Source organism: Oncorhynchus tshawytscha, linkage group LG04 (genome assembly GCF_018296145.1).
Source record: "Oncorhynchus tshawytscha isolate Ot180627B linkage group LG04, Otsh_v2.0, whole genome shotgun sequence".
NCBI lineage: Eukaryota > Metazoa > Chordata > Actinopteri > Salmoniformes > Salmonidae > Oncorhynchus > Oncorhynchus tshawytscha.
In genome coordinates this window covers 65,996,444-66,020,902 of record NC_056432.1, presented here as the reverse complement: position 1 = coordinate 66,020,902, position 24,459 = coordinate 65,996,444, and the positions used below count along the sequence as shown (strand labels likewise).

Below are 24,459 nucleotides of genomic sequence, written 5' to 3'. Positions count from 1 at the left end.
CCTCAATCTACACACAATATTCCATAATGATTTTTTTTTGTTGCAAAAGTATAAAAAACAAAACAAAAACAGATACCTTATTTTCATAAGTATTCAGACCCTTTGCTATGAGATTCCGAAATTGAGCTCAGGCGCATCCTGATTCCATTGATCATTCTTGAGATGTTTCCACAACTTGATTGGAGTCCACCTGTGGTAAATTCATTTGATTGGACATGATTTGGAAAGGCACACACCTGTCTATATAAAGTCCCACAGTTGACAGTGCATCTCAGAGCAAAAACCAAGCCATGAGGTCGAAGGAATTGTCCATAGAGCTCCGAGACAGGATTGTGTTGAGGCACAGATCGAGAGAAGGGTACCCAAAAATTATGCAGAATTGAAAGTCCCCAAGAACACAGTGGCCTCCATCAATCTTAAATGGAAGAAGCGAGACTCTTCCTAGAGCTGTCCGCCCGGCCAAACTGAGCAACCGGCGAAGAAGGGGCTTGGTCAGGGAGGTGACCAAGAACCTGATGATCACTCTGACAAAGCTCCAGAGTTCCTCTGTGGCGACAGAATAACCTTCCAGAAGGACAACCATCACTGCAGCACTCCAACAATCAGGCTTTTATGGTAGAGTAGCAAGACAGAAACCACTCCTCAGTAAAAGGCACATGACAGCCCACTTGTAGTTTGCCAAAAGACACCTAAAGGACTCTCAGACGATGAGAAACAAGATTCTCTGGTCTGATGAAACCAAGATTGAACTCTTTGGCCTGAATGCCAAGCGTTATGTCTGGAGGAAACCTGGCACCATCCTTACGATGAAGCATGGTGGTGGCAGCATCATGCTGTGGGGTTGTTTTTCAACGGCAGGGAGACAAGTCAGGATACTTATTTTCCTCATTAAAATGCAAATCAATTTATAACATTTTTGACATGCGTTTTTCTGGATTTTTTTGTTGTTATTCTGTCTCTCACTGTTCAAATAAACCTACCATTAAATTCATAGACTGATCATTTCTTTGTCAGTGGGCAAACGTACAAAATCAGCAGGGGATCAAATACTTTTTTCCCTCACTGTATCTGCATTCAGTAGATGTATGCTGGTTTGCATCCTATCTTCATTGCCAAGTAGCTCAATGTGCTTTGTCATTGGCTGGTGTTTTCTCTATTTCCCACTCATAGATCAGACAGTGACACTCTGACTCACTCCAGCAGTGGCACAATGTGCTCAGATATGAGTGTGTTTTGCGTGCGGAATCAAGAAGGGATACAGAGATACACATACCCTTGCAAACACACACACTCATACACACATGCATGACTAACGACTACAGCTGCTCTCTAGTGTCCAGGCCAAACTATCCAGATTGTACAGCTGCTCCCCAGTGTCCAGGCCAGACTATCCAGATTGTACATCTGCTCCCCAGTGTCCAGGCCAGACTATCCAGATTGTACAGCTGCTCCCCAGTGTCCAGGCCAGACTATCCAGACTGTACAGCTGCTCCCCAGTGTCCAGGCCAGACTATTCAGACTGTACACCTGCTCCCTAGTGTCCAGGCCAGACTATCCAGACTGTACAGCTGCTCCCCAGTGTCCAGGCCAGACTATCCAGACTGTACAGCAGCTCCCCAGTGTCCAGGCCAAACTATCCAGACTGTACACCTACTCCCTAGTGTCCAGGCCAGACTATCCAGACTGTACACCTGCTCCCTAGTGTCCAGGCCAGACTATCCAGACTGTACAGCAGCTCCCCAGTGTCCAGGCCAGACTATCCAGACTGTACAGCTGCTGCCCTGTGTGTGTGTGTGTGTGTGTGTGTGTGTGTGTGTGTGTGTGTGTGTGTGTGTGTGTGTGTGTGTGTGTGTGTGTGTGTGTGTGTGTGTGTGTGTGTGTGTGTGTGTGAGAAAGAGGGAGTTGTTTATCAGGGGTTAGTGTTACCTTACCCAGGGAGGACAGGACACATCTCAGCTGTGAGATCCAGCTGTTCTGTTACTTCCTTGTTATATCTGTGTTCCCTCAGTATCACCACCTGCTCTAATGATAAATAACAAGCTCAGTAGCCAGAGGTATAGAGTGTATTACAGTGAAGGAAGAAGGTGGCTTGCTTGTTCAGTAAATGGATTGTCTAACTGCTTATCAAGGTGAAAGGATCTAAAGACCTTGACATGGCTACATGAAGGGAATGTATGGGTGGATAATGTGCATAATATGTAGACTGTAGTCTTTAAAGGTAGAGTGGCTGGGTATTCCATAGGAGTGTGTTATGAACCTAGGTCAGTAGGCGGGAGGAAGTCATTTCAGTCAGTGTAAAGCCGTGGGAAAAAAGGAGAGGGTGAGTTGGGGGTAAGAGCAGATTGGCTGGGGAAAAGCGGGTGGAGGAGAAGGTGAGGGGGGCTGTTGGGGAAGAGGGTGAATGGAGGGTTAGTCAAAGGTAAAAGGAGAGAGGGGAGGAAGAGGAGGGGAAGGCCAGGGGGAGAGTGGGATAGTGAGATTGGTTTGTGTGGGAAATGGAAGGTGAGGAGGAAAGGAAGATAGGGGAGGCTGAGGGAGTTCACTCTGAATGCAGTCCTGAATGATTTACTGTTCTCAGCTGGATACAAGGCCAGGGCTCTCCTGAGTTGTAGATACTGTTATCATCATCAGGCCTTAAACAAAATGACTGCACACTTACACATTATTTATGTATCCCTCTTATTTTCTTCTGTTTTTCCTCTTTTCCATCCCTTTCCTTTATTTTATTTTCATTTCTCTCCTCTCCTCTTTAACTGTATACTGGACAGACAGGGGTAATGGAAGCTGTGTGGGCACTTATGTTTTGGACACCTGCCAGTCAGGACAGCCCAGGGATCAGAGTTGGCAGATGAGATGGTCAGAAGAAATGGAGGGGCTGGGGGGATGAAGGGATGAGGAGGGGATGGAGGGATGAGGAGAGGATGGAGGGATCAAGGCCAGAGAGAGTTAGAGAAGTGAGGGAAGACCAGAGGAAAAAGGGAGGGCAACAAATTAGATAAGCTAAATGTGTACAGCTGCATTGGTAGGCCCCCACCCCTCTGTACAGTCAGTATCTGCATCTGTTCTGTGTATGTAAAATAGATATATAACAAGAGATGACATACCAGATCTCTACAGAGACTACAATGCCCATTATGACCATTATCACCTCAAAGATCCTTTTTAAACTACAAACCCCAGGATCACTTTGACCACCTTAAAACTCATCTGAGGAGGAATGAGACAGTAGAATGGAGTTGCCCCTAGACACTGATCTACGGTCAATTTTGTGTGCCCCCCCAATGGTTAAGATTAGTATAGGGGGAGGGAAAGCTGATCCCAGATCTGTGTGGAAGTGAGTCATCTCCTCTACAGTGTTCTCCGGGAGAGCCCAGGCTCCGACAGTCACACCCTGTGATGACACAGGAGGACAGAGAGAGGACACTGCAGCTCTTACTGTCACCACTTTACCAGAGATAGTCACTGGTGGTCTCATTACAATATACAGCAGCATATACCCTTTTGCTGCCTTCAAATCTGCTACCATGGAAGGGGGATGGGCAACACATGGTGATGTTTCCAGATCGATCCAATCTGTGTGTTTTGATGCTGTGGTTCCTCAGTGTTAACAAGGCAAGTTGAAGCTTTCCAAGCAGACAAAAATAACACAACCACCCACTATACTGTAGCAGCAGCTGTGGGCAAGACTGGGGGAAAACATTTCCATTCAGGGTAACTGTAGTAGTCTTGCTCATAAATCTTTAGGAGTCCACTGGGGCCTCTGAAAGGACTGCACAAAGAGGGGCACCATAACTGACGTCCCCGTCCCAGTCCCAACATGAAACACACACACACATTCGCACGCACGCACACACAGTAAGCAGGTGTAACACACACACACATTCGCACACATACACGCACGCACACACAGTAACCAGGTGTAACACACACACACAGTCGCATGCATGCACGCACACACAGTAACCAGGTGTAACACACACACACACAAACACACACATTCGCACGCACGTATGCACGCACGCACACACAGTAACCAGGTGTAACACACACACACAGTAACCAGGTGTAACATACACGGTACACACACACACACACACACACACACACACAGTAACCAGGTGTAACATACACGGTACACACAGTGTGTTGGCGCCATACTGGCATTGTGCTTCCCTGTGGTTTAAGAGCCTTTGTAGAGCACAGGCTGGTGTTTTCTGTGGACTTTGTTCTCACAGCAACTCACAGGTTGTGGAATCTGATGGAGCCAACAGCACAGAAGGGCTTATTAGACAGAGGGGTTTAGTACAGCGAGACACTGCAGACATGGTGGCTGGGAGGCAGGGAGGGAGGTAGGGAGGCAGAGAGGCAGAGAGGGAGAGAGACACTACAAGAATGAGATAGAAGGGGGGGTGCCTTTGTGCTGATGGGGGATTGAGTTAAGGAAATTGGTTTGGATTGTGCAAACATAACTGAGTGAAGCTGCATGAACTAAATTCTATTCTGAACTAAATGGGAGGACTCTCAAGGGAGTTGGTTATGAGTAGGTCCTGAGCAATAGGGAAAGGGGTGGTTGGGGGTCCTGATATGAAGGTCTGAGGGTAAGGGATGTTAAATGAGAGATAGATAGAGGTGTGTGTTTGTGGGGTAAGAGCCTCATCCTCTGCTCTGTCTCTGTCAGCACCCTGCAGGGAGAAGATGAGGCTTCTCCTGCATCCATATTCATAGAGCTGTCAATCACAAAACCCTGACCAGGGATGGGCTGACTCATACAGCGACTATAGCATTCTAGTCACACACAGAGATAAACAGGGACACAGATAGAGACATACTGGTAGAGATGCAGAGACACATCATGAAAGTAGGGATATACACACACAAGGACCAGCGGTGGCAGATACAAAGTTTAATTAACAAGCACTCAGGATGCTGAGGAGGCTCTTGTCCCTCCCATTAAAATCCAATGGAGACACCATCAATCTTCAGGGATCAATACCGTGTGTGTGTGTGTGTGTGTGTGTGTGTGTGTGTGTGTGTGTGTGTGTGTGTGTGTGTGTGTGTGTGTGTGTGTGTGTGTGTGTGTGTGTGTGTGTGTCAAATTTTATTTGTGTGTGTGTGTGTGTGTGCGTGTGAACATACATCACTGCTGGTTTATCTATAGTTACAGCATTTAACATAGAGAGTGAGAGCTGGGACGTGCCTTACGATTAGACAGTAATTGCATTGATCTGTGTGCAGTAGAGGGTTAAAAAGCTACACCTATTAATCCTGTGATCTCTGTAACAAGGAACAGCACCACCAAGTGGTGTAAAGATGCAGTGCTTCTTTATTTCATATGCCCCTTCGTATGACCAATATTCATGTGAACTTGCTTGACACCGGTCCCTTTTGTGCACTCAATGTCATGCAGATTAACACATATGAGGGGAGGGGGTTGATTCAAGATTAAAGAGAGCGGGGAGATAGACACAAAGAAAGAGAGGTACCGTAGGAGAGAGACAGAGAAAGAAAAAGTGTAGTAGTGGAAAGAGAGGGAGGGGGTACAGGAGGAGAGAGAAAGAGATAGGTACTCAGGGAGAGAGACAGAGAAAGAAAGGATGTAGTAGGGGAAAGAGAGGGAGGGGGTACAGGGGGAGAGAGAAAGAGATAGGTACTTGGGGAGAGAGACAGAGAAAGAAAGGATGTAGTAGGGGAAAGAGAGGGAGGGGGTACAGGGGGAGAGAGAAAGAGATAGGTACTCTGTGAGAGAGACAGAGAAAGAAAGGATGTAGTAGGGGAAAGAGAGGGAGGGGGTACAGGGGAGAGAGAAAGAGATAGGTACTCGGTGAGAGAGACAGAGAAAGAAAGGATGTAGTAGGGGAAAGAGAGGGAGGGGGTACAGGGGGAGAGAGAAAGAGAGAGGTACTCGGGGAGAGAGACAGAGAATGAAAGGGTGTAGGAGGGGAAAGAGAGAGGTTGGGAGCGGGAGAGAGAGAAAGAGATAGGTACTCGGGGAGAGAGACAGAGAAAGAAAGGGTGTAGTAGGGGGAGAGAGAGAGAGAGAGGAGAGGGAGATGTCGAGGGAGATGGAGTGTAGTAGATCAAGTGCGGCATCCTATTTGCCAAAACATTTCACAAACACATTCCTCTGATGTCATCACCTCATCACCTAAACACTAATCAGCTCTCATTTCTACTCCCCTTAGTAGTTAGCGAACCAATCATATTCTCTATCCATGATATCACCGCTCTACAAAACTGAAGTGGTAGAATCTCTATCTAGCATGCTGATGGCTATAGGCCAAAGAGACACCGGAGAGCTGTGTAGTGGTTCTGTGTAGTGGTTCTATGGTGGAGTTCTGTTGCCTCGAGACACTGAAAAATAAGTGTGAGACAAATGTCTGTGACAGCTAAAACAAGCAGCCATTGTGAGCATAATGAACTGGAATAACCAGCCAGCAGGCTAAATGGAGCTGATGATTAGAGGAGAGGTGACCATGTGACTGTTTTAGAGCAATAACAATGACCGGAGAGGAGATGAGAAGCAGAGAGAGAGATCAAACTAAAATGATCTATCATCTACTACACACGTAGGCACATGCACACACACACACGCATGCACACAGCGCTCCTACTTTTCTAAACTCCTCCATTTCTCTTGGGATTCAGTGTCTTTGAGACACATACATGTATAGGATACACATTAACATACACTAACGGATACTCAGTTCACTGCACACTGCCTCTCTGACAGAGTACTTCATAGTTTCACCTGCCTCTATATTCAAGGCAACTCTATCATGCTGTAAGGACCTTTTCAGAATCCCAGAGGAATAGGTCATGTGGAGCTGCATGAACTAAATTCTATTCTGTTCTTTACTGTGTTTGCGATCGGGATGACTTTCAACCACAGCCAATTGATCTATTTTACAGTAGGGAAACAAACTGCACTCACTGTACCACTGTGTACTGTTGTAAACTATTTTTGGAGAACCTTGGGAAAACATGGTTGACTGAAGTGGCATAGAGAAAGGAAGCTTTTAGAGGCATTAGGTGACTTCAGGGAGTTGACAGTCCCTGCTGACTTGATTCACTTTGTTAAATGAGTTACAGTATGGTGACCATTGGGGGAGATAGCAGGTAGACTAGTGGTTAAGAGTGTTCCACAGGGATGCTGGCCCATGTTGACTCCAATGCTTCCCCCAGTTGGGACAAGTTGGCTTCAAAATATGTCATATTTCTTTAACCTGTCTCCTCCCCCTCACCTACACAGATTGAAGTGGATTTAACAAGGGATAACAATAAGGGATCATAGATTTCACCTGGTCAGTCTATGTCATGGAAATGTTCCTAATGTTTTGTCCACTCAGTGTATATGATATACGTGACAGACAGGAAGTTGCGTAAACTTAATCCAGGGCCTCTGGGTTACGTGGTCAGCATGTTTGAGCTGTATAGAGCGGTTCACAACATACATGTCCCCTAGTCTGTTTTCTTTCCATAAAAATATCAGGATACGTGAGAGGCGTGCACTTTGACCTCACCTTGCCTGTACATGAGTTTTATGTGTGTGGTTAAGAGACGTGCATGTCTGTATGTGTGTGATCCATAACTTACCTCCTCTCATCACATGTATGTGCATAGCTTGACCCTTCTCCTCATTATCATCCCCAGGCCACCACCAGCCACCCCTGCCCAGAGGAGGTTACATGCGCTCCCCCTCGTGGACCCGTTGCAGCAAGGCTGAGCCCCCCAGGGAGAGGAAGCACCACAGTGACTCCGACACCACCGCAGGGCCCTTAATGAAGCTGGAGAGGCCTAAGCAGCCCTGAAAGCCTGTGGGTCTCGGAAAGAGAGAGGCCCAGAGCGGACACACCGAGAGCGGGCACAGAGACCACACCAACTGCCCCAACCCCTGGTCCGGGCACTGAAACAACCATGGTGCTGAAGACACTACAGACAGACTGAGCTCTCGATGCTGTGCACTGTATTATAAACTTAACATGAAACCATGTCTGTGAGTGAAATACACACACACACACATACAAACACACACAAAATGACACACGGATATCTGCAAAATCACACACACGTACACACATGCTATTTATTGTGTTTTCCATGCAAGGGGTTCCACTGGCACAAACACTGGAGGGCCAGTGTGCTTTTTAAGGCTTTGTTTGGGATGAACAACAGGGTATAAGGCTGTCCCAGTGTGGGAAGAATGCTTGGTTAAAAGCCTCCCCATCCCTGCAGCATCTTAGGGGTGGGAGAGTGGGCTTGGAGGGGTGGGACGGACCCTGAAATCTGTGACAACCTCGGCTACAAAATATCATGTGGCAAAGTTAACGGGAATACCCACTCCAGTCAAATAAATGACTGGAATATGGATGTCATTATGCGATAGTACAGCAGGCAATCTGGAAGTCTTCTTTGTAATTAGAATAAGAGTCCAACCTGAATCTATTGCACAATGTTCTTCCTTAAAGTGCCAGGGCCATCTGCTCTCTGAATTACTTTCTGCAGGCTTTCTGTAGGTTGTAACTAACAGGATGCAATGGGTAGTGTTTCAGTGGGGCCACTCTCCATTACTCTCTGAATTACTCTCTTCAGGCTTTCTGCAGGTTGTAACTAACAGGAGGCAATGGGTAGTGTTTCAGTGGGGCCACTCTCCATTTCTCTCTGAATTACTTTCTGCAGGTTGTAACTAACAGGAGGCAATGGGTAGTGTTTCAGTGGGGCCACTCTCCATTTCTCTCTGAATTACTTTCTGTAGGTTGTAACTAACAGGAGGCAATGGGCAGTGTTTCAGTGGGGCCACTCTCCATTTCTCTCTGAATTACTTTCTGTAGGTTGTAACTAACAGGAGGCAATGGGTAGTGTTTCAGTGGGGCCACTCTCCATTTCTCTCTGAATTACTTTCTGCAGGTTGTAACTAACAGGAGGCAATGGGTAGTGTTTCAGTGGGGCCACTCTCCATTGCTCTCTGAATTACTTTCTGTAGGTTGTAACTAACAGGAGGCAATGGGCAGTGTTTCAGTGGGGCCACTCTCCATCGCTCTCTGAATTCTTTCATCTAACAGGATGCAATGGGTAGTGTTTCTTCCCATCCTCTCCCTTCTAACAGGATGCAATGGGTAGTGTTTCTCTCTCCACCTGAATTACTTTCTGTAGGTTGTAACTAACAGGAGGCAATGGGCAGTGTTTCAGTGGGGCCACTCTCCATCACTCTCTTTTCTTCCCATCCTCTCCCTTCTACCTCTCTCTACCTGAGAGGAAGCCGGTGTGGCCACAGTAAACTAAACGTATTTGCAGATATGATATGATGTACGACAGCAGCCCTTCTCACCAACATTACATTCAACACTGTGAATCTTGTCCTTTGCCAAACCAAGTGATGTGGGGATGAGTGGTGAGAAAAATAAAGAATTTCTTGCAAACAAAGTGAATTTTCTCTGTGGGGGATTTTTGCATTAGAGCACTAACCAAACATTGTGCAGCTGTAGGTTGTCTGATAGGGTATTATGAACAGCAGTCTGAACGTTCCATTATTTATGCTCAACAGACCAAACAAACAAACTCTCTCGAATTCCTGCCAGGAACACTGTGGAAAAAAACAGCATCAGCAACATGAAAACAGTTCAATTGAAACCACATTGAAATACTTTAGAGTACACACTTAATCACACAGTGGACAGAGAAGTATTGAATAGCCTAAATGTTCAAAGGAATAACTTTAATTTGATTTTGGCGAAGCTGACAAGAATAATGGGCTCTGGCAGCTCTGTAGAGGTTTAAAATGTCTGCTTTTTAAATGGTGACTGCAGGTTCCTAACTGAGCAGATAGAGGGCAGAACAGAATAAAGTGGGGAATGCAGATGGACTTACAGTATACAGTCATACACATATCCATAAACAGCTTTATACCATGGCATTGTTGAATACTCGTTTCTGATTGGCTTGAAGTACATTCTAGAGCGTGCATTGTTTAAGTGATAATGCCCAAGAAGCTGGTGTTTGGAGGATATATTGGCACAGGTGCTGTTAGGCCCGAGACGAAGTGGAGGGCCGGCAAACCGTGCCAATATATCCTCTAAACACCGGCTTCTTGGGCTTTATCACTTGTATACAACGGGTCACCAACATATTATGGGCTCTCCAGAGGGTGGTATGGCCTGCACAACGCATCACCAGGGGCAAACTACCTGCCCTCCAGAACACCTACAGCACCCGACGTCACTGCCTGTTCACCCCAATATCATCCAGACGGCGAGGTCAGTACAGGTGCATCAAAGCAGGGACCGAGAGACTGAAAAACAGCTTCTATCTCAAGGCCATCAGACTGTTAAACAGCCGTCACTAACACAGAGAGGCTGCTGCCTACATACAGACTTGAAATCATTGGCCACTCTAATAAATGGATCACTAGTCACTTTCTTAATGCCACTTTAATGATGTTTACATATCTTGCATTACTCATCTCATATGTATATACTCTATTTTACACCATCTATTGCATCTTGCCTATGCCACTCAGTCATTGCTCATCCATATATTTATATGTACATATTCTCATTCCATCCCTTTACTTAGATTTGTGTGTATTAGGTAGTTGTTGTGGAATTGTTAGATATTACTTGTTAGATATTGCTTGTTAGATATTGTTAGTTAGATTACTTGTTGGTTATTACTGCATTGTCGGAACTAGAAGCACAAGCATTTCGCTACATTCGGAATAACATCTGCTAACCATGTGTATGTGACCAATACATTTTTATTTGATATTCAAATAATGATTGACAATTTCATTAAAAACCTTATTTTTATTAATTTATTCATACTATTTCATACTTCCACAAGATACAGTCCCAACACAAATCTAGGGTTGCTACCCAAGCCGGCTGGTCGTTCGTTCTATCGGTCCCTTGCTTGCTAGCTAGCCAACTACGGCTAATTTACAGTCACATCAAAAAAATGCAGCCAGAATAACAGAAAAATAGCCACATTTATATGAACCATGTATATAGGAACCACAGGAGGCTGCTGAGGGGAGGACAGCTCATACTAATGGCTGAAATGGAGTGAATGGAATGGTATCCTTGGCAGTAGATAATGGGGATCCATAAGAAATACAAATACCATTTAATTGATTCAGGTGCAGCCATTACTATGAGCCCATCCTCCCCAATTAAGGTGCCACCAACCACCAACAATCAGAGGCATGGACTGTGTACATGTAACTGCTAAAATAAAGGAAACATGAGGAATGAGTAAATGAGTAATACAAAGTATATAGAAAGCAGGTGCTTCCACACAGGTGTCCTTCCTGAGTTCATTAAGCAATTAAAATCCTATCATGCGTAGGTTCATGTATAATATTGCTGGGAAAGCCATTCTTTTTGGCTACCATCCACAGGGCAGGAGTGCTCACTGAATGGTTTGACGAGCATTAAAACGATGTAAACCATATGCCATGGCCATCTCAGTAACCAGATCTCAACCTAACTGAACACTTATGGGAGATTCTGAAGCAGCACCTGAGACAGCATTTTCCACCACTATCAACCAAACAATTCCAAATGATGGAATTTCTCATGGAAGAATGGTGTCACATCCCTCCAGTAGAGTTCCAGACACTTGTAGAATCTGTGCGAAGGTGCACTGAAGATGTTCTGGCTTGTGGTGGCCAAGCACTCTACTAAGTCACTATGTTGGTGTTTCCATCATTTTGGCAGTTACCTGTACACTACTGTATATAAAGCAACACAAAATGTGCCCCCTGTTCCTATGGAATGGGATTTCACATCCAGTATAATTAGTGGCACAAATACTCCTGATTTAAGTCATCCTTACAGCATTCACACTGGGACATAAAATCAAGAATTTATTGTTGAATGTCAGATGTTGATAATATATCACATAGCAAACTAAACATTTCTGGATGTATTTTAGTGTTGACTTTTTAAAAATGTCTTTTGCATTGAAACAGTCATATACACATTCCTTATAGTACTTTAAGCAAGATCACTAGATAAACTGAGCCACAAGAACCAGCAGTTAGTCAATCAGGCAGAAAAGCAGGATTGGAATTTAAACACAGTTTAGGCTACACCAAGACATCTGGAATGTACTGTAAAAACATTGTATTTTTTGTTTACGCTGACCCACACAACTAGGCATAGAAGTAGAAACATATTGTTTTATACATATGGTCCGGAGTGTAACAATTCTCATTTTCAATATAAATCCATGTAGGTAATTGCGGAGTTCCAAAAACTGTCAGAAATACTGAGATTGAGTGAGGTAGTGACTCCTTTATTTTCAGCAGTAAAAGGTAAAAAAACAACCTTCAGAAAGTGCAATGCAGATCGGTACGACATCATCTCATTACTTCTCCAAAAACCCCAATACCCTCTATTCTGAGAAGTGGAAACCAAAACCCCTCTACAGGGTTTCTCCAGGGGCGTGGGAGTAAGCATGGCTCGGCTGGCGTTGCTATGGAGATATATAGTACCAGTCAAAAGTTCGTACATACGAACTCATTGAAGAGTTTGAAATTATTTTTAAAAACTATTTTCTACATTGTAGAATAGTGAATATATCAAGAGGACAAGTACATTAGAGTGTCTAGTTTGAAAAACAGATGTCTCACAAGTCCTCAACTGGCAGCTTCATTAAATTGTACCCGCAAAACACCAGTCTCAACAACAACAGTGAAGAGGCGACTCCGGGATGCTGACCTTCTAGGCAGAGTTGCAAAGAAAAAGCCATATCTCAGACTGACCAATAAAAATAAAATATTAAGATGGGCAAACGAACACACACTGGACAGAGGAACTCTGCCTAGAAGGCCAGCATTTCAGAGTCACCTCTTCACTGTTGTTGAGACTGGTGTTTTGCGGGTACTATTTAATGAAGCTGCCAGTTGCGGACTTGTGAGGCGTCGGTTTCTCAAACTAGACACTAATGTACTTGTCCTCTTCTCAGTTGTGCCCCGGGGCCTCCCACTCCTTTCTATTCTGGTTAGAGCCAGTTTGCACTGTTCTGTGAAGGGAGTAGTACACAGCATTGTACGAGAGTTTCAGTTTCTCGAATGGAAAAGCCTTCATTTCTCAGGACAAGAATAGACTGACCAGCTTCAGAAGAAAGTCTTTGTTTCTGGCCATAATCAGACCCACAAATGCTGATCCTCCAGATGCTCAACTAGTCTAAAGGCCAGTTTTATTGCTTCTTTAATCAGAACAACAATTTTCAGCCGTGCTAACATAATTGCAAAAGGTTTTTCTAATGATCAATTAGCCTTTAAAATGATAAACTTGGATTAGCTAACACAATGTGCCATTGAAACACAGGAGTGATTTTCTTCAATTAGGCCGACTAACAGTTTGAACCTATAAAATACAATGTAAATATCATACTGTCCCAGTGTTACAGTCTGCTCTGCATGGACTGGATTTCTGCTGAGCTTTCTGAAAACCCTCTGCAGTCACATGGCTGTTTAGTTAACAAGTGTCAATGACTGAAGAGAGACATGGGAACATGAACACGTCTCTGAAATTCAATAAGGTCAGAAGGTAGCAAAAACGTTGAGGATTATACGTAGCACGGCAGGTAGCCTAGCGGATAGAGCGTTGGGACAGTAACTTAAAGGTTGCTAGTTAAAGGTTGCTAGAACCCAGAGCCAACAAGGTGAAAACCAAATCTGTCAATGTGCCCTTGAGCAAGGCACTTACCTACAGGGTCGCCGTTGATAATGGCAGACCCTGGCTGTCCAAATCACACACGGTATTAATATACACTTGTACATGTGTGAAAGAGGACAAATTAGCACCACACACACTCACATAGCCCTTCATGTTCCAATATGAAATCTAAAAGAAACCATCTCACTTCAAATGAGATGTACATCAGGGATGGGTAGTATTGATGGGGGTGGGGGCCACAAAAAAACTGAACTCATCATGAGGGGCCGCAGTTGCTCACAGATCTGCATACCTACAACATAAAAATACATCAATAAAATTGCTAATTGACTAACATAACAGAAAAACGGATGTGCAACCAAATGTAGAAATTGCACCTTGTGTATTTTAACTCACAACAGTAAGTTGGGGGGGATTTATCCAAGGGCCTTCAAAATGGCCACAGACAGTCACCCATCCCTGATGTACATGATCATATATTCATAAAAATGTTGCATGTCAGACAAACTCATCCAACACACAATGAAAAAGGTCAAATAATGAATACTACAAAACTATTAAAACAATATCTTTTCCCTGTGACGACCATGGTCTCTAGGGCCCTGGAATGCACTATGGTCAGGATAAAGGAGGAACATAGTACAGCAGGGAATCTCCAGGGAAGGAAAGGAACAGCATCGTGGAGGATATCCTTCACAGATTGATGAATCGCATGCCCTGCAAAACCAAAATACAGGAACACCTTTTTTCCCAAACAAATTTTAAAAAAAGTCTACATGAGAATTGGCACAATCTAGGCTGTTGGAACAGATCCCCTGCTGCACCCCACAACCCTCAATCTGTAGCCATCAGGGACACGGTGCAGGGGTGCCTTCTTAAACCTGACACCCTCTCCTGTTATCAGTCTGTCTGGGTCATGTCAAGTGCCCTCCCCTCACCAAATTAAGTCTCAACATGTTCCTCCAGTGGCCTGGTTGGGTGGGGGCCAGGTCAGACGTGGTGTCAGTCTACAGGTAAAGAGCCTGCTTGCGTTGCTGCTCCTGGGGAGGCTCTTCCGTCCCCCGGTCCTTGTTCCAGTTCTTGAGGCCCTCTGGAAGGGAGGTGTCCTCCTTCATGGGCCCCGTCCCCTCCACAAACTCCTCATACGTAGACTTCTCCTTGTAGGGGCGAGGACCCAGCAGCTCCAGCATATCAGCCTTGTCCAGAACCTCCTTCTCCAGGAGACGCCTCCCCACCTGGAGGGGAGACACACGGGAGGGGATGGAGATTAGACCACTTTTCAACCATGCTCTATATACCTTTCTGATAGGTTATCGATGCGATTGCCATCCTATTTCTCCCCCTCTTAGGGTTAAGAGATTTGGACCTCCTCTCTCTAGCCCTCTCCATATGTTCCTCCTCTGTCACCATCTCTCTCCTACATACCCCTCTCTATCCCCCTCACCTTCTCTACCACATCTCTCTTCTCAGTGATGAGCTGCTGTGTGCGTTGGAAGGCAGCGTCTATGAGTGAGCGGACCTCCTGGTCTATGAGCTGGGCCGTGGGCTCGCTGTAAGGCTTCTCCATCACCATCTCTCCCTGCCTGGGGAGCTCAAAAGACACCTGGCCCACCACCTCACTCATCCCAAACTGAACCACCTGAGAGAGGGATCGAAGGGGAGAGAGAGGTTAATTAGAGTGTGTGTGTGTGTGAACATACATCCCTGCTGGTTTAAACGCGCATGCGTTTACCTGTGCGTAGGCAGACTGCGTGACCTTCCGGAGGTCATCCTGTGCCCCTGTGGTGATCTTCCCAAAAAATACCTGCTCTGCCACACGTCCCCCCAGCATCATACACATCCTGTCAAACAGCTGCTCCCGTGTGAACAGGTACTGCTCCTTAGGGAGGTACTGAGCATACCCCAAACCCTTCCCCCGGGGGATGATTGACACCTGGGAGAGGAGAGGAAACCAACAGGTAAAATCCTACATTCTGCTCAGGGTGAAATTGAGGGATAGGTAGGTGTTAAGGGATTTTTATGAATAATGACTAAATTATGTATACATTTAAATCAGAACTATAACTAAACAGAATACTACTATGTTACTGTATGGATGTATGAATCTTATTATAATCATAATACTGAATGTAATGTGTGTAGTTTTCGTCAAGAATTAGAACAAGGACTTTCTGTTCCTTGTTAGAAATGAATGGAGTTATCGTCAGACTGGCTGGAATACTGTGTTCCTTACAGGACATTCTGTCCCCACCCAGGGAGGGGAGAGACCTTGGGCTAGTAGTAGATTGTTTAACAGGAGGCAGACAATGTGGGAAGGCTTGTGAACTATATTGCCATTGTATCTGAGAGGAGGAGAGACATTTATGACAAAATGTGATGTATATAAACCAATGTACATTGGATTATGACCAGAGCTCTCGAAAATAAGCGCTACTGATTAATTATGAGACTGGTCTCTGTCCATTCTATGCAAATAAGTATCTTACAAATTCTTAGAAACGGACAGAGTGTTTTAATTGAACATATAGGAAATCAATTCCTCTAACAGTAGGGTAGGTAAAACAGGGACAGTAAGGACAGAAGAGACAGTGGGTGGGGATAAAAGGCAATAGGAGAGGGGAGAAGAGAATGTTATTGAGGGGGGGAAGAGATGGCCACACCTTGAGCAGAGGGTCAGCATGTTCCAGGTACCAGCCCACCACAGCATGGCCAGCCTCGTGGTATGCTACAGTGGTCTTCTCTAATGGCTGTAGTACCTGGGTCTTCTTCTCCAGACCTGGGGGGAAAGGAGGGCATGTTTACAACCACAAAGTGTGTGTGAGTTTCATGTCTCAAGGCTGCACTTGTGTGTGTTAGGGGAGGGGGCTTGGTTACTTGTTCAGGAGTAAAAGAGTGGCCTCACTGGCCCCGACAGACAGGGCAGAAAGGTCATGTCAACACCAGACAGTCTGACAGTTACATTCCAAAGATTAACTCCCTGTTTGAGCCCTGACCCCTGACATCCACTCTCCCCACCATCCCCCAGTCAGTGACAGTAGCTTACCTCCGATGACCCTCTCGATGGCCTGCTCAAAGTGCTTGACGATGATAGACTCGTTAAGGTAGCGTGCTGCTATCAGGGCCGCCTCATTACACACGTTGGCAATATCAGCTCCTGTATGTTGACAGAACCATGTACTGTGTTAATTTCATCATTACTTTTAAAGGGATAGTTCGGGATTTTGGCAATGAATCCCTTTATCTACTTCCCCCACGAGCAAATTCTAACTAAATTCTAACAAAGAATGGAAGTATGTGGGTAAAGCTAGCGCAAAGTCAAAGTCTCGCTAATGCTAGGTAGCATTGGCCTGCAAAGCTACCTCTAACTTCCTTCATAGTGGACACAGAGACATACAAATGGTATCCATGAGTTCATCTGACTCTATGGAAGTAGATAAAGGGCTTAATTTCCAAAATCCGAACCATCCCGTACACAGCTAGCTGTCAACGTGCACACAGACAAACACGCCTGGCCCTGCACTCACCAGTGAAGCCAGGTGTGAGGGCAGCTAGTTTCCTGGCCAAAGCTTCAGAGTCTATACTGGAGTCCAGCTTCAGAGGCCTCAGATGGACCTTAAAGATGGATGCTCTGCCTTTTATGTCTGGTGGACCTGAGAGGAGAAGAAGAGAGAGAAAGACGATTTGAAATAGAGTAGGGATAGAAAGGGAAAGAGAGGGGGATCAGGTTTGACAGGGAGGAAGTATAACATATTTATGGAGACAGATCACTGGTTCAGGCTGGAGGAAGAGGGAAAATATTGACACCCTAGTCACAGGGCCCAGGGGAGCAGCTTGCCTCGCTTCCTATCCCTAATGGTTACTATCCCCCGGTTACATAACCCTTCGGTTTATAGAAGCTCTCGCTCAGGCTGCAGTTAGTTTCCATGGCAGACAGAAGAATGCAGGCCAGTGAGGCCAGGCCAGAGCTGCCTACCATTGTACAGCTGGACTGGACTTGGAAAATGGATCCCAGCCGTAAGAAATCTCACCTCACTCACAAAGGGTACAACCACATCCACACAGCTGACATAACATGTTACTGCAATGTTGGGCACAGCTCAAATCAGACCGCTATCGACACAAGGCAATTAGGCAAGTTATGATAGTATTGATGGCAAAAACATTTTGCACAGTCCGTGCTTCTGCACCTGTACTTTTGCCAAGAATGTGCCCAAAAATATATATATATTTTTTTTTAAATCTCTGTGCACTTCAAGTTTTCACTTCTAAAATGGCTTGATAACAAGGACAAAAACCAGGCAAGCTTTTACTGCATTGCTGAAATGGGGTCATGCCAAATTCTAATCATGTCGGCAAGGGCTGCAGGAAGTGGTTTCACTACCCAGGGAAAGGTGACAGAAAAAAAGCCTCTGTATATTTAACCACATTCATTTCAGCCAGGACTGTCTGGGAATAGAATCTGGACCAGGAGTTCTCAATGACCACAGGACCCAACAGCGAAAAACTCTGGGCCCTAGTTAGAATTTATAGCACTGACTTTTTCCTGTTCAGGTCAAATTCCTTTCCCAAAACTCACAGAGCCAGGCTAGCGTGTTACTATGGTAATGGGGGTCAGGTCAGGAGAGGCGGAACTGGACAGGCATGGCGTGCTAATGTCATGAGATATGCTGGCCGGCTCAGGCTGGGTAATCCCCCAATAGACTGCGCTGAAGATGCTAATCTGACGACAGGGCAGAAAAGCTCATTCTGTTTGTGGGCTGTTGACCAGAGAGGAAGAGTTGTCAGAGAGCAGAGCCAGAACAAAGAAATAAACGCTAATGCCACGTTAATCCTGGGAACTCTAATCCAGGTAAACTATGTTTAATCCAAGTAAGCTACGCTCTTTGAGTCACAGTACTGAACACACTGATAAAGCACTGTTAAAGTACCTTTTACTGTAGAAATAGACAGCATTGTGTATACCGTACAGCGGCTAGGTAGCAGCATCCACATACTGTGGCTTATATCTACAATATATATATATTTTACCTTTATTTAACAAGGCAAGTCAGTTAAGGGCAAAACAGATTTTTACCTTGTCAGCTCGGGATTCCGATCTTGCAACCTTCCAACGCTCCACTAGGCTACCTGCCGCCCTGTATATGTGAGATACTGATAGAGCTGGACTCTGAAAGAGGGGCCAATGAATTGTCTGATAGTCTGTAACAATGGCTGTGCTGATATGTGGCGACAGGTAGAGAAAGATTAGGTCCTGCTAAAGTTAGACTATCTGTACCTACTACAGTATTTAGATCATTGACAGAACAGAGAGCCATGACAGAACAGAGAGCCATGACAGAACAGAGAGCCATGACAGAACAGAGAGCCATGACAGAACAGAGAGCTATGACAGAAATAAACAGTTCCAGGCCACGCAGATGTTATTTATGGAGTGGACTGACTGTACCTATGTAAATCTGTCTGTCGAAGCGCCCAGGTCTCATCAGTGCTGGGTCCAGGATGTCTGGTCGGTTGGTTCCAGCCAAGACGACCACGTTAGTGCTGGTGTTGAACCCTACAGACCCAACAGAGAAGTGATGGGGAAAAAAACAGTTGAGATTGTATGGAAGGGTCACATAATAAACAGGACACATAACTATGATTAATTAAACATGGCACATTCATTGAGTGTCTTTGGGAATCATTTCCCTTTTGCTTCATTTAACCTTGATTTAACCAGTGTAAGACGACCAAACCAGACCTACCATCCATCTCCACTAGCAGCTGGTTGAGTGTGTTCTCCTGCTCACTCTGTCCCCCAAAGTTCCCTCTGCCTCTCTTCCTGCCCACGGCATCTATCTCATCGATGAACAGGATGCAGGGAGCATTCTTACGGGCCATGGCAAACATATCCCTTACCTGGAAAAGGAATGGGTTACATTACTGGGTGGGTCCACAGCACAACAAATCAACACTTTAGCAAAGTTTATCATGCTTTTTCTATAAAACTGATGTCAATACAGTGATACATGTATTTATTCCCATGGAGGAGTGAAACAAGTGCGTGACCTCAAAGCAAATATTTAGACAAAAAGAGGAAAAGCTAACAGAAATCCACCCTGTTATCCAACTGTCCCTCTTCCTCCCCTCTCCCCTGGGGTAGTACTCACCCTGGCTGGACCCACGCCAACAAACATCTCCTGGAACTCAGATCCGTTGACGGTGATGAAGGGGACATTGGCCTCTCCGGCTGTGGCCTTGGCTAGCAGGGTCTTCCCTGTGCCAGGGGGACCCGACAACACTGCACCCTGGGAAGCACATGGTCATAGCTGGTATAAGTGGGCACTCTTGTGAGTACAGTGGTGCAGTGGTGACAGATACAATGGAAATGTCTATGCAAACAAACAGCCAATTAACTATAATCTCAGCTCGTCATACCACATACACAACAGCAGTGTTTTCCTGACATGGCCATGAAATCCAACACACTGCTATTTTTTTTCTTGGTGAGCATTCTCCTGTACAACAGGGTTATTCTGAGTAGTATTTCAGATGCTGGTATGGTATCTAAGGAAAGAGTTACCTTGGGAATCTTGGCCCCCAGGTCCTGGTACTGCCGGGGGTTCTTCAGGAAGTTGACAAACTCTAGGATCTCCATCTTGGCCTCTTCGCAGCCCGCCACATCCTTAAATCTCACATCAATGTTGTCCTTCATGACCTTGGCCTTGGATTCCCCCATGCTGAAGGGGTTGCCCCGCCCCCCGCCACGGCCTCCTGCCATTGGTCCCTGGCGCATGGTGAAGAGCAGGAAGCCAACCAGCAACAGGGTTGGAAGAATGCTCATCAGGAGGGTACTATATATAAATAAGAGAGGAGAGATCAGCATTAAGGGGCCAATCAATCTATCAACATCTCCAGGGTCAGTGAGTGCATGATAGAGAGGACCTTCAAATGAGTTCCAACCACACAGCTCCTAATCTGAACAACATTCAAATAAAGTCTTCCTGTTCCCACAGCTCTCCACCCATCCCATGGCCTAGACCTCATGATGTCTCACCCGTCGCTCTCGCTTCCATAGATCACAGGTACTCTGTGTGTAGAGTCCAAGCCCATCTCCTGCTGGGCCAGCTCCAGGTTGCGTTCAAACGTCTCCACGCTGCCGATGTTGAACCACAGGTAGCTCTGTGACACACAGAGAGACAAGGGGATGTGAACACACAACTGCTGGCATTCCTCACTGGTTAAATACCAAGCAAAACATTCTGGAACATAACCACATAAGACAGCTAAATCCAAATGCATATCATACTAACTTGTAAACTCTGTACATTTCTTGAAGTCTAAAGAAAGGGGACCTATGGACAGTGTAAAAAAAACAAGGCTCCCAAATGTCTCCCCTGTGATTATTTGGTCCATACCACCTCTGACGTGTTGACTCCATGCACTGGGATGACTCTGACATACTGTTTGTTGACTACCTCCAGACGGTCCACCTGTACAGAGAACACATCAGACACATCAAATAATGAAGACCTCAGACTCACTGTTCCACACACAAACAATGACATAACAGCTCCAATGAAAACACAAGCAATAATACTTTACTTATGGGTCTTATAAAATACATAGTAATTACATAGTAACTAGTGAAGAAAAGTAAACATAGCCCCTGTCTCTCACCAGTCCTCTAGCCAGGTAGTTATTTACAAAGTCCTTCCAGGAGACTTCCTTCCCAATCTCTCGGAAGTAGAAATACAGGAACGCAGAGGCCATGCCGGCGAATCCGATCGCGACATTGCGCATGGTCTTCTCATCCAAGGGGAAATCATTCTGTCAGATTCAGAGGAAACAATGAGGGGAAACAGGGTGGAAATGTATACATTAGTCTCATCAACACACACACACACACACAAGCGAACACACACAGACACAGTGTCTGAGTGGAAGCAAGCAGAGTGGTGCTCTTGCCAGCGTCTGCCTCCCTCTCATGCAAACTGTCAACTCCCCCATTAGCATTATGATAAAAGGTTACCCTTTATCCTCTTACACAGCAGCCCTTTAGAAATAGAAACTCAACTTTTTTAAACTTTCCTCTCTCTTCCATTACATAACAGGCTGCCAGACGAGCCATTATTGACTGACGTGTTTATGTAGGGTCTCTGGTTCAGATCAGGTAGATTAAAGGGTTGGAAAATCAAACATGAGTGATGACAGAGTGCTGTTGCTACGGAGAAAACAGGCACATCTTGTTTGTTTACATGTCTGCTCTGTAGAAAGCGGAGGCTTTGAAACAGACCTGGAAGCGTGTCCACCAGTCTGATTCATCCTTCCTTCCGCCTCTCCTCCTCTTTCTCTCGCCACTTTCATTTTGTCCCTCTTCTCCTCCGCCCTGAGACTCTGTCTCTTTGGTCTTCTCATCTAAACAAGCAAAATGACACAAGAAATTAAATCACAAGACAACTGGCTGTCCATCATTGACATCCCAGTGTTTGAACAGTGTGCCAGTAGAGAGACAGGATATAGGCTTTCAGTAATACCTCCGGTCTCTTCAGATGATTTGTTCACTCCAGGAGTGTCCTCACTCTTTGGGAAGAACTTCTCAAATCCTGAAGCAATTAAAACATCTAATTAGCATAAGGATTGAAGATGTAGGACACAATCAAACAACAACAAAAATGAATTGCACAGTCATCTGTAATTGCCATGGTCATTACATGCATAGATGATAACATCAACATATTCCTGGTGTTGGAGTGATTTACCTCGTGGGGGTTTGGAACTGAGCAATCGAGCCAATGTGAAAGTGCATTGATTTAATCCCATGGGATTGATTCGTTTTAATGCAGAACACTGAGGAGAGAGCAGGATTGGATTAACACAGCCTACCTTGATATTCAACAATACACAGTTGAAGACTATTCAGATGTTATTCACTGAATATTCTAATTATGATCCCAAACATTTAAATGGGTATAGCAACCGACTTTCTTTTTATAGTTTACTCTGCCCCACTACAAAACATTTTTGGGTGTGCATCATTTTTACCCCTGACTATTAATTGAATATAAAACACATCCAGACATAATAACTGAACCAGGCAAACTGATTATTATTACAGTAAATAATATTTAAGTCCTTAATAAACAGATTAAGTCATTGAATTTATGTTAGGCTATAAAAGCATTAGATTTGGCAAGAGGCCTTTGAATGTTTCACACAATTTGGGTCAAGGCTAGAATAATACGAAAAGCTCAGAGACCGTTGCGACAGGATGCAGTTTGTCAAATTTACGTCAAAAGTAGATTTGCAAAAGTTTTTTGCATTTTATCTAACACTAAGAGATTGTCTTCAGCTTAACCCAATTATCCTAAAATGATACGTTAATTCTCCTAACCTGCTGAGTAAATTATCCTAACCTGATACGAAAAATCAAATCTGACGTTAATTTGATCAAAACTGAAGTGATCGCTTCTAGCCATGACCCACAATTTGCTGCAGCTGAGACGCCCCATTCCCCACAGGACGCAGCAACTCTATATGTTATGAAGTGAATGAGGGGAAAAATGTTTTATAAGCAAGGACGGGATCTTTGTGCAATCAACTCTTTATGACAAAGTTCATCAAGCATAGGCAAACAAGGCTTAATCATGCATTTTTAAATATATTTGCATATCTGTAATCAATGTTGTGTGATAGCATGACATGGTTCTTTTGCAAGTTGATGGCGGACGGCATTATTTAAATAAATTGCACCCTACCTTCGATAATGAGCTAAAGTTATTGTAGCGAAAAGCTGCGTGGATGGTGGCGCAGCCTCTGCCCCAAGCCTGCACCCCGTTCCGCAGGGGCACAACACTCACTGAAAGCAGCCCCATCATGTGAACCATACTTCGGCTGGAGCAGGCAGAGTGTCCCCGCTGTTGGGGTCGATCGACTCCCGAGCCTCAACAGTTTAAAACTAGCTACGATTACGCCGAGTGAGATAAACCAAGTCAACAGCCTGACGTAAAATAATTTAAACAAAAAATAACATTCACAAATATGTATCTATGCATGAATCACTTCTGTCAATCATTGGTTTTGTGATTTGTACAATAAGGACATTCAATTAATTTAAGTTAAAGTATTCACATTTTATTATATTTATGTTCGTGCATACCCACGACCTCATCAGGTCCTTCGAAAGACCGGACTGCTGCTTTGCGATTGGTCAATATGCGTGGAAAGATAACAACAAGTGACGTTTATGAAAATGAGGGAGTTCTATTAACCTGAGCCGCGGTGCACCTGTCAATGGCCCGTGACATAACGAGCAAAAGCGGCGAAGGAGCGCCCTTCTCAAACCTTACAGTAATTCTGCAAGGTTGCCAACAAGGCAGCAAGGTCTATACATTTACATATCCTGTCCATAAAATATATGTCGAATTTTCTAACTAGTTTTTATTTTAAATTGATTTAACTAGGCAAGTCAGTTAAGAACAAATTCTTACTTTCAATGACGGCCTAGTGGGTTAGCTGCCTGTTCAGCGGCAGAACGACAGATTTGTACCTTGTCAGCTCGAGGGTTTGAACTTGCAACCTTCCGTTTACTATTCGAATGCTCTAACCACTCCAGGCTACCCTGGGATGGGAATGCAGATAAAGCGTTTTTATAAAAAGAAATCACTTCTGCATGTGAAAATACCGAATCCTACTCTTTTACCCCACGTGTTTGATCTAGCCCAGGCTATGTCACTTTTCTTTGGAGCCGTGGGCTTTGAACCACTGAGGTTGGGGGCAACTGGCTCACTCCCGGGAGTCA

General features: G+C 44.9%; 2 protein-coding genes across 3 annotated transcripts in view; one reads left to right on the top strand and one right to left on the bottom strand.

Annotated features, from left to right (window-relative positions):
- LOC112249250 (dysbindin domain-containing protein 1) overlaps positions 1-8,273 on the top strand; it is a 37,173-nt gene extending 28,900 nt beyond the window's left edge. For both annotated transcript variants that reach the window (XM_024419044.2, XM_024419045.2), the window contains exon 4: positions 7,651-8,273. In XM_024419044.2, coding sequence (XP_024274812.1) covers positions 7,651-7,808 — 158 coding nt within the window. In that variant the 3' untranslated portion in view covers positions 7,809-8,273. The remainder of the gene's footprint in view (positions 1-7,650) is intronic.
- Positions 8,274-13,235: 4,962 nt separating this feature from the next.
- LOC112249247 (AFG3-like protein 1) lies at positions 13,236-23,639 on the bottom strand. The gene is made up of 17 exons (XM_024419041.2): positions 23,417-23,639; positions 22,421-22,508; positions 22,196-22,264; positions 21,955-22,076; positions 21,339-21,488; positions 21,077-21,151; positions 20,716-20,840; positions 20,242-20,512; positions 19,829-19,966; positions 19,424-19,577; positions 19,126-19,233; positions 17,204-17,329; positions 16,723-16,833; positions 16,340-16,455; positions 15,412-15,612; positions 15,124-15,318; positions 13,236-14,914 (listed from the first exon to the last, which is right to left on the bottom strand). Exons 1-17 carry the CDS (start codon positions 23,543-23,545, stop codon positions 14,687-14,689), a joined length of 2,406 nt encoding a protein of 801 aa, XP_024274809.1. The 5' UTR covers positions 23,546-23,639; the 3' UTR covers positions 13,236-14,686.
- Between the last annotated feature and the right edge of the window lie 820 nt (positions 23,640-24,459).